Below are 16,276 nucleotides of genomic sequence, written 5' to 3'. Positions count from 1 at the left end.
GTCAATAAAGCCTTCTTAGAGCAAGGTGTTCGTTTTTATAATAAAAACCCTCACATATTTTTAATTTTGCCGATGCATACATTCAAATCATTTGTTAAAAAAAACACTATTAAATTAAGCATACCTACTATTCAACACAAGAGTATATAGATGATAAAAAGCGTGGAGCTAATACTTACTGAATGTATTATTATAAAAATATGATTTAACATAATTAGTTATAATTAACTAACATAATGTATCTCAAAAATTAGAAAAGAGTAACTACTGAATTTCTTGCCGGATCTTTTCGGTAGAATCTACATTTCGAACCGGTGCACGGTGGTAGCTTTGCTTAATATAGTTCTGTAAAATGACGATTCAAGACTGCTTTTAAAAGCCTATTTGAATAAATTTTATTCAAATATTTATATAAAATATTATAATATACAATATTTTGATTTTAATGATTTTATTTTTTATTTATATTTAAAAATAAGTTCGCATAACTTGTGGAATAATATTTTTTTTATGGCAAGGGATAGAATCGCGTCTCAGCCATATTCTAAATAATACTACTACAATAATTAGTCGCAAATAATCACAGGAAAAATTCCTTCGCAAATCAATTTGAAACACGTCATTTCATATTAATAGGTATTTAAAGCTCTTAAAATGCATATAATTCATATTCTGTCCGTTTTGTATTTAATCTGTTACAGGACCAATAACGTTCCAATTCCAACGTACAAAAACAGCAAAAAGCACTAATTTGGTTGTCTTTTAAGTCTTAATTCATCCTTTACAATAGTTACAATATTATCAACATATCGATTATCAAATAACAACCGTATTTGCACTTTTGTTCTTCAAATTACATCATAATTGTTTTCTTAATATAATTATTAAAAGTTATTTTGACATTATATAGATATCACGTGTAAATGAGCGATACTAAATCCAATTTAATCCATAAGCAAAATATCCAGGAATTTCAAAATTAATGGTTCACATTAGAATAAAAAATAATATTCTACTTTGATCTTTTTGTTCTATTTTGTATTAAAAATGGGACATATGTTTTATTTGAAGGATTTAAAATACATGTTTATGTATATTATGATTATAAATACGACAATAATTTGAACAAATTATTAAAGACAAATATTTTACCGATAGCCTATATTTATGATTTTTCATTATCATATTATAATGATGGTATAAATTATCGTTATATTTTATACAATACATAAATATAGGGTAAAGTGAAAGTAAGACATGGTAACATTCATTCGAAATTATTATTGACCTGATGACGTTTTATTTTTGTTATCTGTACAACAAATATGAGAGTATAGATAGTATAAAATATTGTGTTGAAACGAATAATACTGTTTTGTTTTATATTTTATTCTTATCGTTTTGCGATGTGAAACTTATTTTTTTTTAAAGACGAATTTGTTATACCTAAGTTTATTTCATGTCAATATCGAAATCTTTTTATATTGTGTGAATTTAAGTTAGGAAACTAGTCATTTGAAAATAAAGTGATATGGAGAAAATGCCATGTTATAGTATTTTATTAGTTTTTATATTTGCGATTATATACGTTAAGACTGATGAAGAGGCTTCGTCGCATATGTCGAAGACAGAGAGAATAAGCTTGAGGTAGATTTTTTATGTAATTTTATTTTAATAAATATTACGATATTTCCTTTGCCATTTTGTGCCAAAGTTTACTTGCATATTCCTGGATAATTCATCTCGTGCTCAATGTAAAATCTATAACTTCTTAAATATTATTTTATATATAGCCTTTTCTATTGTTTTTTTTATACAATAATGCAATCTGACGTGATGCACACGTAATATAGGAAAATTTTTGCCCTAAATGACATATAATTATGTCTAAGCATTTGTTGTATTAATTTTCCCCTGAAATTGTTGGCTTCGAGTTAAAAAAGTATGATCCTTTACCATATATCTAATTGAAATAGATTATTCAAGAAATGAAATTATGTAAATCAATAATTCCTTTTTTTTAAATACTTTTTGCTATTTTTAAAAGAAAGAAAATATGTGTTACATATATGAATTTTATAACAGTAGGTGGATTTTACTGCTATCATGCATCTTATGCTGTTTAGTTAAAATATAAATGAAAATTGCTTTCATTAAATTAATTTGATACCTATTTTTGACATGCTAAGTACTAATACTTAATAAATCGTACATTATTAATCTAATCTAATTCTTTTATCTTTCTTAATATTCACACGCACATACAAATGCTACATATTATTTATGTTGTTTCATACTTAGTTATGCTTTTATGTTTATTTCAAGTGCCCTACTTATTATGTTCTATGATTTTACTAAATTTATATTATTATTCATGTTCTCACTTTTTTTTTTATTTTATATAGAGAGGAATCACGTCAGATGTTCTATCATGCATATGACGCATATATGGATAATGCATACCCAGCTGATGAATTAATGCCCCTAAGCTGCAAAGGAAGATGGAGAGGTGTTACTCCGAGCCGTGGGGATATGGACGATGTACTTGGAAAGTAAGTTACAAAACATACTGATTTGTTTTTTTGGTCAAGTATTCTACTATTGCCATCACAAGAATCACACATAAACAACTCTGACATCAAAATGATATCATTGGTTGATGCTCGAAAGCCTAAAGATGGTGTTTTAAAGGTCATCAAAATTGTTAACTATGTTTTGTAAGCAAATCATATGGAATATGTAAAACTAAGGTTTGTTTATCTCTACTTCTTTGATAATAAGTAATAAGCTATAGCTTTCCTATGCTATATCTAAAGGAAAACTGTATTCTGATTCAAGTAAAATAGTGTATTTACATTAGATAAAATCCTTTGGGTCTCTTTTGGTACAACAGCATATTAGTAAATTTTATATGCCGTCTCAGATAAATAATAGCAAGTTTTCTCTTTCCTTTTGTCTTATAAGAAACTTAGGTATTATAGTATGATTTTATACCAATTATAATTGTAAAGATTATTATTTTTTTAACCGAGTGGTGGGGAAGAGCAAGTGAATCTAAATCCATGATTGGCTATAACAATAGGCAAGCCATACTAAATTTTTACATTTAATTTATGATTAATTTGATGCTTGATGGTGAAAGACATAAAGAAATCTGCATGTGCCTGTAGAAAAACTGCCACATATTCATTCAATGACTCATGGACATCTACAAAAGGATAGTGGAATAAGATACTTACCTTCTTAAAATGCCTTTACATAGCTGTATAACATTTCCAACCGGACACTTTGACTGCATGGTACATACCATGTCTATGTACCATGCAGTCAAAGCATAAGCACAAGGCTTTACTTTATATTTAGATGCTTAAAAAAAAATAATAAAATAATTATTCGTCTTCTAGAAATATACTTACATAACATCTCAGGCTTCAGGCGTCATATAAAGTATTTTTTTAAATATTATGTTTATGTAAATATTTCCTATGATTCAATTTTTATTATAACAAAATAATAATAACTGTAATTAAACTTTTTACTACCTTATCAGTAAAAGTGTTGAATCATCACAGCTTGTAACCAATTAAGTCTTGTAAATACTATATAGTTTCTACAATCTTTAAAGAGTATAATCTAAAGTAAATATTAAATTTTGAAACTGTGGCTTTTGTTTAAAATTTGTTAAAATTTAGTTTAAAAAAAAAAAAACTGGTTCAAACTGGTTATTATATGTAATTAATATCATAAAATTTAATATATAGTAATTCTAAAAAGTTCATTAACAAGCATGCAAGAACTGACACATGTAATAATTTACCTAAAAGTATATAGTTAAGAATAAAAAAAAGAAAGGTAACCGACGAACTAATTCATTTAGAAAATTTAAATCAATAGAATCTGGTCCCAGACCGATATACTATGATTGTCTCCAGACAGGAAGATCAGGAGTTATGTTAGATCATTATACAATATATCTCAAATTGGTGATTCTTTAGGCTAATTTTATATTAAAAAAGTGTACATATAATGAAACGTAATTGATAGAAAAGATAGGGACTTGGTGATCATTCGATACCAAGTTGCAAATTGCAGTTATGAGTTGTTTAAAAAAAATTTGAATTTACATATTTAACAAAAAGGAATTCTCCTGTATTTGATTTACTCATTCTCATTATAGGTAATTAACAATATGTATTTTGTATATAATTAGACAGTTGATGGAAAACTGGGCTCCAAGTTCCGAGTGACCAATTCGATTAATTATAAATTGGAACAAATTTTAAAAGGGAAAAGTTGTAATGAAAATATTGTCTTGTTATTAATTTGAAATGAAAGTTAGTGCTTAATAAATAAAAAATCATCTCTTTAGTTGTCGCTATGATTTGACATACATTTACATACATTTTTAATCTTAATTAATTAATTAAACAAAATATGTTCTAAAACAAATCAATCCGTGACCACGAAATTGGAAAAGTAAAAAAAGATAAAAGATAAGATAACTCAAATTGTAAATTCTAGATTACAAAGCAATTATATATGTGGTCGAAATATTATAAGAATAGAATGAATAAAAGGGTTTTATAAGTTCCCACAAAAGTAAAACATTATGAATTGTTTTAAAAATAATAATTACCTAACATACATATGTAGTGAAACAATGTTAAGATGATTATAGACTATATCCTTCTTCATTTTGAATACCCTTTCAATAAATTGTTATCTTGTTCCTCAAAATGATACCACAATGGCATCACCCATGCGTGGTTTTCAAACTCGAGGAAAGAGATAGAAGTCAGAAGTGCAGGTGCTCAAACAGTTTTGTTCAAACAGTCTGGTTTTGGATAACAGACAGCTTCGCTGACTTTAGCTTTGTATGCACCAACATTGAAATTCTACGGTTTTGATTTTGGCTGAAAACTTTTTGGTAAACAGACAGTTATCAAAAAACCCACTTTACGACAAAAATCGAGACTACTTAAACTTTTATCCAGATTGTTGGATTTCGATATTGCCCTTGAAATGTCACAACAAATGTCTTACTCTATTGCTCGGTTAACACCTAACGGCTGAAACTGACCTGACTAATTTCATACGTACTTCTTTTGTGTGAACGTTAATTGCTGTTTTTTTAAATCCCTTTGACCACAGCTAAATGTCTCTTATGGATGCAGAATTCAAATTATTTTTAATATATTGTTTCGTATCTCCCGCCGATATCCGATCCAAATAATTATCATAATTTCTAGGTGTTCGCCTGTCCAGCATTTCTTGGACATGTGCGACTCATATGAATAAGTTTTACGCTTTTCTTACATTTTCATGTTATCTTTATTGCATAATATTGTTTTAATGTTTTTCATCATAAATGAATATAGAGAACATATATTATAATATTTATATTTAGTTGTAATATTGACATGATAACACTGACTGAAAACAAGTCAAAACATCGTTTTAATATTTTAGTAATTATTTTCTGTATTCGTTAACATTTTGTTGTTAAAATTGCAATTAATATAAAAAGGAACAGTCGTGAATTTTTAAAAAATAATTAATTTTTATTTTTAAATAATAACTAAATCACAAAAATATATAATAACAAAGTAGCATACTTTCTCATAATTATATAATTAAAACCAATAATAAAATAAAAAAGGCAACAACAGACATAACTGTGCAAATACAACGTTCGGGTAACTATAAAAACACAAAGTAGGTCAACAGAACTGCAATTGAATGATGAAATTAAAAACTTTACTCGGTTAAGACCTTGAATCAGATTATTTGAAAGATGTTAAATTGTAAATGCGTATTGTCTTTTGATGAGTTTTTCATGAATTTATATCAGCACACGCAAATTAACTAAAAAATGTGCCCGTCACTGGTGAAATATAATAATTGATGGAATTGAGGAAACTGTTTATAATTACTGAAAACCAATAAATAATACAATAAAAACAAAGTTTATTTAGTAAAATAAACATATTTTCTTATTATTATGTTAAGCAATGAAGTATGTATTATGGTGGGTATGCACAAACAAGGGAATAAACAGTGGCGGGGGGAACATGACGGTATAAGACAGCGTCATGCCGTATGCCGTCACGATCATAATACGAATCGTTCTTGCCACCAATAGATGAGTAAATCAAAATTGGATAAAACGTCTTACAGTCTCTATATTTAGAGCTGTTTTGCGTTAGGTCGGATTGACAGGTATGTTGTAGGACGTTATATATCGTGCTTCTACCTTAATTGATGGCAGGTGAAAGAAAAATCAACCAGACTAATATTGCCTCCCTAACAATATAAAAAAAGCGTCCTTTTTTCCTACAAAACATTACGTTATTTATTGGAAACAGATTTTGTTGGCTCAAAATTTAAAAACGACCATTTTTTTATGCACCTTGGGTGCATCGCCGCCTTATTTGCTTACAGAACTACCGGTAATGTGTGACCGATAGATTTTTTTATCGGAAACCATTAATTATGATGTCAATAGTACTATTCGAATGTTTACTCCAATAATTTAGTCAGAACAATAAATGTAGGTGATGTACATATACAGTATAACCGTGTAGGCTTTTCCGAATAGTAAGACTTATATAATAATACAACGTATATGTTAAAATATATACTTATAATTTTATCCATTTATTCTATGGGCTTATTTCTTAGTGGTAACCTACACGACCTGATATTTATCATATAAAATTGGCCCATATAAGCCTACAGTTGTTATAAGACATTGCTTCAAATAATCGTTTTTTTAATTGAGCTCGTTGATATTGACTGGTATTCCATCATCATAATACTATCGAGGACAAATTAGCACTATGCAATTTATTTCTCACTGATTTGTTTGATAGCAACGTACATCTTCGATGTATCTAATTAAAATATCTCCCTCCTCCCTGGTTGACCCAATAAATTCGAGTGGCAAAGTTGTAGCTAAATAGAGCCAAAACCAAATGCAAACAATCCATCGGACAAAAGTCTCCTTAAATAAATCTACGAAATCGATGCAACGAAACCTGTAGACTCAGCGGAGCTATATTCAGTCCTCCATTGCATATCAAAGTCCCACTGGTGTCTGAAGATTTTAAAATATATTGGGAAGTAAGATAAGTATTTAGATTTGAATTCTCTTAATAAACACTTTGATACCTTTTCCCCTTTAGACAACCAGGAAAAACTGAATACGCTTTAAGGTACCATAACTCTTTATCCACTATAAACACTTCTCTTTTTTAAAGACTTAATCGTAAATTGATTATTGCTTCTGGATACCGAGACTCTGTGACCAACCGACTTATTTATTTAATCATTAAAATTTGTGCATCAGGCTTTGTGCAAGCCTCCCTGGGTAGGTACCACCCATTCATGTCTTCAACCACCAAGCACCAATACTTAGTTTTGCTCTGTTTGGATATAAAGGATGATTGAGCGAGTATAGCTACAAGCACAAGGGACAACCATCTTGGTTATCAATGTTTGTGGCACATTGCGGAGATGAAGAAATTTGCCAGTTCGGCTTTTTTCGTTGAAAATGCATTTTCGCGTAATAATTAAAACAAATGCAATTTTTCTCGTATACAACTTAATATTTATACATTTATTGATCATATTATATATTATATTTATGTTTTTTTTTTTCAAATGAAATTATTGTTTATATTCTACTTTTATTATGTTATAAATGTTTTAAAAAAATATGTTTGTTATGTGAAAGTTGCGATAACGATTTATTTTCATGGTTCAAGAAAAATCTAGATATGAAATTAATTGTTTTTTTGATAACCCCGTATATCGTAGAACGTATTTATATAACAATAAGGAGAACAGTATTAAACAAAATGAATAAAAATGAAAAATAACTACTTCTCAAATGGTGGCCAATTGCTGGCATTGGCCTTTTCCCGTTGAAACGAAATTAAATTTATATGTATATTATTCAAAGGTAATAAATGATAAATAAGTATTACATTAATACGTTTCTATCATCACGAAATGTGATTATATATTAGATCTAATTTTTTGTATTCGTAAATATAATAAATGTTTCTTTTCCAGCTTTTCATTGACGCTCGTCGACAGCTTAGACACATTGGTCGTGATGGGTGACTTTGCCGAATTCAGTCGAGCAATCAAGCTGGTGATCAACGACGTTACATTCGACCATGACATTGTCGTGTCCGTATTCGAAACAAACATTCGGATGCTTGGGTAGGTCGCATAACGGTTTAACTTTGAGCATCCAGTTTTACCAGTTCCCGTTCTTTAGATGTCCTTTTAAAATCTATTTTATCAAATTGACGTATTTAACTGGCGTGATTTAACTTATATGAAACTGAGGTGGTCTGAGGTGGTCCGGGCAAGCATCTATGAATTTTCCTGTGCTTAATTTGTATTTATAATAATTCATCTCGTTCTCCGCGGCGAAAGAAAATATCTGGGTTATACCGGCAGGTGTAGTATACTGTATTCACGTATTGGATCACGTGGTGGAATAAGATCAAATCTTCCTGTCAAAAGATGGCGCATTTACTTTACAATTTGTTTCATTTTCAGAGGGTTACTGTCAGCTCATGTGTTAGCTGAAGCACTGAAAGGCGATGTTCCCGTTTTGGAATGGTACGGCGGTGAATTGTTAGCAATGGCCGAAGATCTAGGTCGGCGACTGCTACCAGCGTTCAATACTTCCACTGGAATTCCGCATGGAAGAGTGAGTACACAAGAAATACATTCGAATGTAATTTTTAATTTCTATGGATTGGTACATTCTAGGGAAAAATAATTTAATTCTTCTGTAATTGGACAATTTATTTTCATTTAAACTTATTATTGGAACAATTGTTAACGATGGAACAAAATTATCATTTGATTTCCTTAATTATATTGTAATGTGCTCAGTAATCCTTATTAAATTAAAATATTTTACCTTATACAATGCATACGACGATACAACATCCATACGAAATCGGAACAGATTACCAGTAATTTTTAAAATGCCCTAAATTTAAATCTTTTGTCAAAAAATAATTGTCAAATAAGGCATATCACGTAATAAACGATAAAAAGCGTGAAGTTGATTTCCTAGCAGGCTAAATATACCTCCATTTGTTTGCCGTAAATTAAAATGGTGGAAAAGAGTAACTGCTGTGTATCTTACCGGTTATTCTCGGTAGAGAATCTACCTATAACTCATAACATTCGGAACCGGTGGTAGCTTTAAACTTAATTCAATACTGTACCGTGACTATACAAAAGAGATTTTTTGAATAACGAATATTGTTTATGAGTACTAAATTTATTTTTCGTTGGTAGGCAAAGACCTTTAGTTTATCTCATTATTACGTGACTAATTTTACATCTAATATATCAAAATGATTAATATATGTATGTACAAATTAAAAGTAAAACGCTTGAGAATGCTTTCATTGGTTCATTGTGACCATACGGGTGACCAACTCGCGTTTTAAAAGGTTAAAGCTTAACAAACATATCCATTAGTTGGTTCTTATTAGGCTTGGGCGATATCCGAATTTTGTAACATCGGTTGTGTAACGGATATTTGGATTAAATATCGGTGTTGACAACCGATTTCAGATGTCGCCCTGTCTTTGTTTAACTTTGCATAGTACGATATGTAAGAAAGAGATGAATGTGATATCTAAATCGGTTTAACTTTCGCTCCATCTCTTTCTCACAGTTGGGTTACTGTTAAGTTGAAGAGAGATAGAACGAATATTTCATGAGTTTAATGCTATCGTACTTTGAATGCTTTGACATACCAAAACGATATTCATATCTTTGTAGATGCGGTGAAAACGACGACATCCGATCTTAGATTAGTTTCGATATATCAGACACATGTCTAGTTCTTATAACATTTCTTAACCGAACGTTGAGTTAGGATGACTGTTTTATTTACCAGAACCCAGATATAAATACAAAGTGAAAGTATTGATTTAGTAGTCAATCTAATCTTATAAATTAATTTCGGTACACAATATCATTCTCTGATTTTTTAAATAAAGTAAGGTTTCATAAATATATTACTCAAAAATAATTATTATTAATAACAATTACCGGATGGCGCTGTTCAATTAATGTACATTTTATCCTTATGACTTATACCATTTAATTATTAGTAATCTTATTCTTATTTAGATATTAGTAATCTCTTATTCGACTATGTAAAGTACAGTTATAAGTGAAACGGGTCGCCTTTATTAACTAATAATATAAAGGGGGTAATCTCCGGACCTATGATCCAATTCAAATCTACATTATTCCCGATTGATTTAAATTATAATGATTTATATCATATAATTATCTGTATTAATAAATTTTAACTGAGCGCAGCTAGGGCGTGTCGCTAGTTTTATTTTATTTAAGATTTATGAACAACATAAAAGCCTTAAACCGTATCTTTTGCCTAAGTTTATGCTTGTTTAGTTTCTTTTATTATTATTATTATTAATTTAAGAGTGTATTACTTTTTATTGTAATTCAATAGTGCTGTAAATACCTGTAGTGGTGTATCACACTGAATTGGTCCGTGTACTTTTGATTGAATTGTTTTTGTGTATATGCCGATGGTGTTTCAAATAAATAAATAACATATGTAGTAAAGTTTTAAGTGAAAAAAATACATAACATACACTCACGCTCATAATAAATGAACACTTTTACAGACATCATCCTAAGCAATGCAAAATGTTACTACATACAAACTTTTTGTATATCTTACGTAATTGCATGGTTATAATATACAAAAATCTGTTCTACAAGGCAGGAAGAGCATCCAGTATCAAAATCTGTGTACTAAGTGTTATTTGCAGATGTTTCATAGATATTGAATATTTGTAGATAAACCTACGACACGGTATTCGCGGTTTGTCGGAGTCGCGAGAGACATGTACCGCGTGCGCTGGTACGATGATCCTAGAAATGGCGGCCTTATCCCGTCTAAGTGGTAATCCTGTATTCGAACAGAAGGCTCACAAGGCTATGGATCGACTATGGAAAATTCGGCATAGGTATTAGTAATATTGTATTTACAAACACATGAAGTAGTATCACTTGAGTCCTAATATAGAATAGATCTGCTTACTCAAAGCATCTCTCACAATTACAATTAGTCACTCACACTAATGCACGCCGATAACTTAAGGCCTTTGTGAGTCTATTTGAGAATAGATAGTAATATTTACTACAATATTATTTAAAAAAAAGTATAAAAGCTTTTAAAGTATAAAAATATTATTCATCAAATCAGCATCAAAAATGATTTCAAAATAAAAAAAAAAAAAATTATACATACTCTATATAATTTACATTTGTACTTTATACTCCTATACAAATTTTTAGGACTTCGGATCTGATGGGCACAGTTATAAATATTCACAACGGAGACTGGGTAAGGAAGGATTCAGGTGTCGGAGCAGGCATCGATTCTTACTATGAATACTGCCTCAAAGCCTACATCCTTCTCGGAGACGAAAAATACCTGGCCAGATTTATCAGACACTACAATGCTGTCATGAAATACATAAGTAGGGGTCCCATTATGCTGGCTGTTCATATGCATAGGTAAGATTAGTATACGCCTGAATACGAGAGTTGTATTTTGGAAATTGGCATTTTATTATATTTCATTTTATTGTTAACTCTCTACTCTAAAGCAACTATGTTAAAAAATATTGTTGATTTAATATATAAAAAAACTTTCTTCAAAACTATTTACAATCTGCTATGAATAACCAACCACTAAGAGTTCGTTAAAATATTTAATGAAATCCAGTTATTCATTTAGGGAATAAAACACGGTAAGTATAATGATTGTGTTCTTGGTTTTATCTTCAGAAAAAATTGATCAACAAAATGGCAACAAAGGAAAGTTAGTACGACTTGTATCAGATTATTTGTAGACGAGAAATGAGTGCCTGATTAGTAAATATGGTTAAAGACAGTATTTCAAAAACTGTACGTAACACTTGTACGCAAAAAATGCTGAAAAGCCATTCACAGATTCCTTTCAAAAATTCAATTAAAATGTAGTCGCTTATAGCAAAGTTACTATTTAAAATGTGCTTACTGCTTCCAGACCACACCTTCAATCGCGTAATTTCATGGACGCCTTACTCGCCTTCTGGCCGGGGCTGCAGGTTTTACTTGGTGACGTACGTCCAGCTGTTGAAACACATGAAATGTTGTATCAAGTGATGCAAAGGCATACGTTCATACCGGAGGCATTTACTTCTGACTTCCAGGTACTAAAATTAGATTTCAAATTTTTATTGGATATCACTATGAATTTTTTTTATCATGACGGTAGGCGGACGATCAAATGGGTCACCTGATGGTAAGTGGTCACCACCGCCCATAGACAATGGTGCTGTAAGAAATGTTCACCATTCTTTACATAACCAATGCGCCACCAACCTTGGGAACTAAGATGTTACGTCCCTTGTGACTGTAGTTACACTGGCTCACTCGCACTTCTATTTGGCGGTAGAATATCTTATGAGTGGGTGGTACCTACCCAGACGGGCTTGCAAAAAGCCCTACCACCAAGAAACTTTAGTGTTAATTGATTCTTCTTATCAATTTGTGTTCCTATGTTATATGTACCAGCTAATATTTATGATATTTACAAATGGTTTTTAATGTTCTTCAAGTCAAATATAATCTATGAAACTATCGTGTATTTTACGGAACTGTCATAGTGATTATATTACAAATAATTACACAAAGATATATTTATGTTACACGCTTTTAATTTAAAAAAAAAATCAGTTCTCATATACAATAGCAAAATATATGAAGAAAGAATTGAGCAGCTACGCACATTTAAAAAAAAACATTACAAGTATTGTGACGACATACATGTGTTACAAGTATAACAGCCCGCGGTCCATACACTCGTAAACCAGTTGTGAAATGTTGACAACTGATTTGATACGCTGATACTCAATTTTGATACGTGTATCCTTTAAATTTTATAATTATTGTTGTCAATGACATAATATCACATTCATTGCACGTTCGTGTTCTTTTTCGAGTTTCTTCTTACAGAATAAGACTGGACAGCAATATTGTAATCTATGCTGATATAATGTAAGACTATGAGGAAATATGTTCATTAGCAAAATTCTTATTAAATGAAAAGTAATTCTTTAAAACATACCTCTATAATATAATATGGTATTTAGGTCCACTGGGGTCAACACCCACTCCGTCCAGAGTTCCTAGAATCAACTTATTTTCTTCACCGCGCAACTGGAGACGATCATTACCTACAAGTCGGTAAAACGGTCCTGAGAGCACTTCAAGTTCATACGAAGGTGCCCTGCGGTTACGCCGCGGTCAACGACGTAAGAACTAGAGTGCACGAAGATAGAATGGATTCGTTCGTAATCGCCGAGACGTTCAAGTACTTATACATGCTGTTCGGAGAGGACAAAGACTTGCCAGTGAAATTAGAAGACTACGTTCTCACCACCGAGGCCCATTTCTTGCCGCTATCTCTGGCCACAGATGGGAAGAATGGATCCTATATGACTATAAAGATTGACGACGAAGACGACGATAAATATAAACGGTATAAATTATTTCAGATTGGTGTCGAAAGTGACTGCTGATTATTTTTTTTTCGCTTTTAAATAGCGCTCATGCTAGGTTTATGATATCAAAAAAGTATTACCATCGCCTGGCTAGTAGATCGTAAAACTCAGGTCAGATTCACTTTCTAATTGAAAGCTGATAAAATTTGTTAGATTCACAAAATTTATATGGAAAATGAGTAAATTTCTATAGTTACTATTTTAAAAATTCGTTTTGATACAGCATAACTTTAGCTAAACTATTTATCAAAATTACAGCATTCAAAGAAGTACGTATGAAAATATATAAGAGTAAGGTTGGATAGAAACGCTAAAAAAATATATCCGTTGGAAATGCAAATCGCAATATAGTTATTTAATAAAACGAACTGATTTCAGAACATGTCCGAACACAGCATCTCTTGTGGCTGAGAAGGTTCGTCAGCCTATGAGACAGATGCTTGGGTCTAAAGCTGCGAGACCGCCCGCGAGACTCCGACCCCTAAACGACCCGCGACAGATACACGCACTATCCGACATGGGCATATCCGTACTTACATTGCCAGATGGCAGAGTGCAGTTGCTCTATACAGTTAACACGGTCAGTTAATTTTAAATAATGACGATAAACAATAGCTCAACTATAAGATGATATATACAGATATATGTAAGCCGAGATAACCCAGTGGTTAAATCGGGTACATCTTAATCGATGATTGTGGGTTCAAACCCAGGCAAGAACCACTAAATTTTTATGTGCTTAATTTGTTTTTATAATTCATCTCGTGTTCGGCGGTGAAGGAAAACATCGCGAGGAAACCTGCATCTAATTTCAAATAAATTCTGCCACATGTGTATTCACCAACCCGTATTGGAGTAGCGTGCTGGAATATACACAAACCTTCTCCTAAAAAAAAGGATAGGATGCCTTAGCAAATTTATATGATTGTTGCTACTTCCGTTAATCAGTACATTAAGATGTCGCGTATATCATGTTAATTATGATTGAATGGGTGTTGTGAGGAGGTATGTATGGTCAAACAAAGGTTGTGTTTAACCATACATACACATTACAAACCTAGTAGTATTTTAAACATCTTTCCAAATTCGTTGGATGCTACTACGTAGCACATGTTTGTAATCAGCGTACTTTTGCAATAGTTTAAGTGTACTTGTTTAATGTTTTAGGCGAAATCAGCTAAAGACGCAGCAGAGGGCCTGAATTTCATGCGTGAGATGTCAAAGTTTAATTCACTAAGCGATACCGAAAATGGCGTAGTAGCCGCCGGTATTAAGATCAACAATAAAATATTCCCAGCTGGACCGGGACACTTTGGCAAAGATCTAACGGGATCTACTATGTATTCAGGAAATCCAGCTTTCGCAATACCGATAGACGCTTGCACCGCCATCGAGAATAGTAAGGATGTAGCAGGAAAGTTCGTTATAGCAACGCGAGGTGACTGCACATTCGCTCAGAAAGTTCGATACATTCAAGAAGCTGGCGCTACGCTTGCTATTATATTGGACAATGTTAAAGGTTCCTCTCATGAGACGACGGCTCTTTTCGCCATGTCCGGCGACGGCAAAGACGACATCGAAATTCCCGCCATTTTTCTTTTCTCGCGAGAAGGCTTGTACTTAACAGCTTCCATGCAGCAGAATCCTGAGCTTGTCGTTACTGTAGGTGAGCTGAGGTCTCTTAAACAGCAGTACGAGGTTGGTTGTGACAATGGAAACTGTGAACCAGTTACCGATGCTGTACCAAGCGACAAGGAATCGTTCGACCATCTCAAGAAAGTACTTAGCCAAATTGTCGCCCAATTCGAACTATCATTGTCAAACGAAGCAACGTCGCAAAAATCTTGTAGTGAGGAACCGAAGGATTTGTTAGTATCCAAAGATAATAAATTTGTGAACGAAGAAGTTCGTAGTCACAAGGTTTGCACGAACGGCTGCGACGAAGACGAACGTAGCAGCGAAACTGTCGACGTATACACGACTCCTCCCAATACAAACAAATTTGGTGATATCTGACCCGACCCGAGGGCTCTGTACAAGGATGTTTTGTATATAAATTGACAAAGTTTATTGTATAAAATTGTACATATTATGTAAGGTATACGTTGAGGAGATTTCGTGCCTTGTACAACGACTCAGCCACGATTTTTTATGTATATGCAGTCTACATGGGTTTGTATCATATATAACATTATATATTGAAGACGTCAAATGACTAATGAATACTCATGATGTCATAAATTATTAAGTAGAAATATTTGAAATAAATTTTTAAGTAAAAATATTTAATTAAGAAAAGTTTATATTAAAAAAGTATCAATCTGTATTTATTTATTATCTTTGAATGTTGATACATCTATTGATATGTAAAATATTTAAATAATATGATCTATAAATAAAAGATTATATATAAATAACAGATGTCTATAAAACGTCTGTTAGCTTAAAAGTAAATCATATTATATCGATTAATATACCAGAAATGTTATATTAAGGCTCAGTTTAATTTAAATAGTCGACGATGTAGCTGGATGTAACTTTACGCTTAAATGTCTCTTTTCTTTAGTCTGTAGAAACGCATTCGGGGAGCGTGCATCTTACATATTCATGTATTTGTTGTCGTTATTGGAACGTCGCATGCT

The 16,276-nt window shown here is 31.6% G+C and overlaps 1 protein-coding gene across 1 annotated transcript; it reads left to right on the top strand.

The window, feature by feature from the left end:
* Positions 1-1,385: 1,385 nt before the first annotated feature.
* Positions 1,386-15,918, top strand: LOC125075901 (ER degradation-enhancing alpha-mannosidase-like protein 3). The gene is made up of 10 exons (XM_047687750.1): positions 1,386-1,647; positions 2,406-2,552; positions 8,077-8,229; positions 8,575-8,728; positions 10,879-11,048; positions 11,380-11,601; positions 12,116-12,281; positions 13,224-13,612; positions 14,013-14,214; positions 14,802-15,918. Exons 1-10 carry the CDS (start codon positions 1,532-1,534, stop codon positions 15,648-15,650), a joined length of 2,568 nt encoding a protein of 855 aa, XP_047543706.1. The 5' UTR covers positions 1,386-1,531; the 3' UTR covers positions 15,651-15,918.
* The last annotated feature ends 358 nt before the right edge of the window (positions 15,919-16,276 follow it).

The sequence above is a fragment of the Vanessa atalanta genome, chromosome Z (assembly GCF_905147765.1).
Source record: "Vanessa atalanta chromosome Z, ilVanAtal1.2, whole genome shotgun sequence".
NCBI lineage: Eukaryota > Metazoa > Arthropoda > Insecta > Lepidoptera > Nymphalidae > Vanessa > Vanessa atalanta.
Note: the sequence above shows the minus strand (reverse complement) of the source record. Positions and strands in the feature narration are given on the sequence as shown.

Coding starts and splice junctions, on each gene's coding strand:
- LOC125075901 (XM_047687750.1), top strand. CDS start 1,532: ATGGAGAAAATGCCATGTTATAGTATTTTATTAGTTTTTATATTTGCG. Junction 1,648..2,405: donor ACAGAGAGAATAAGCTTGAG/GTAGATTTTTTA, acceptor TATTTTATATAG/AGAGGAATCACGTCAGATGT. Junction 12,282..13,223: donor CATTTACTTCTGACTTCCAG/GTACTAAAATTA, acceptor TATGGTATTTAG/GTCCACTGGGGTCAACACCC.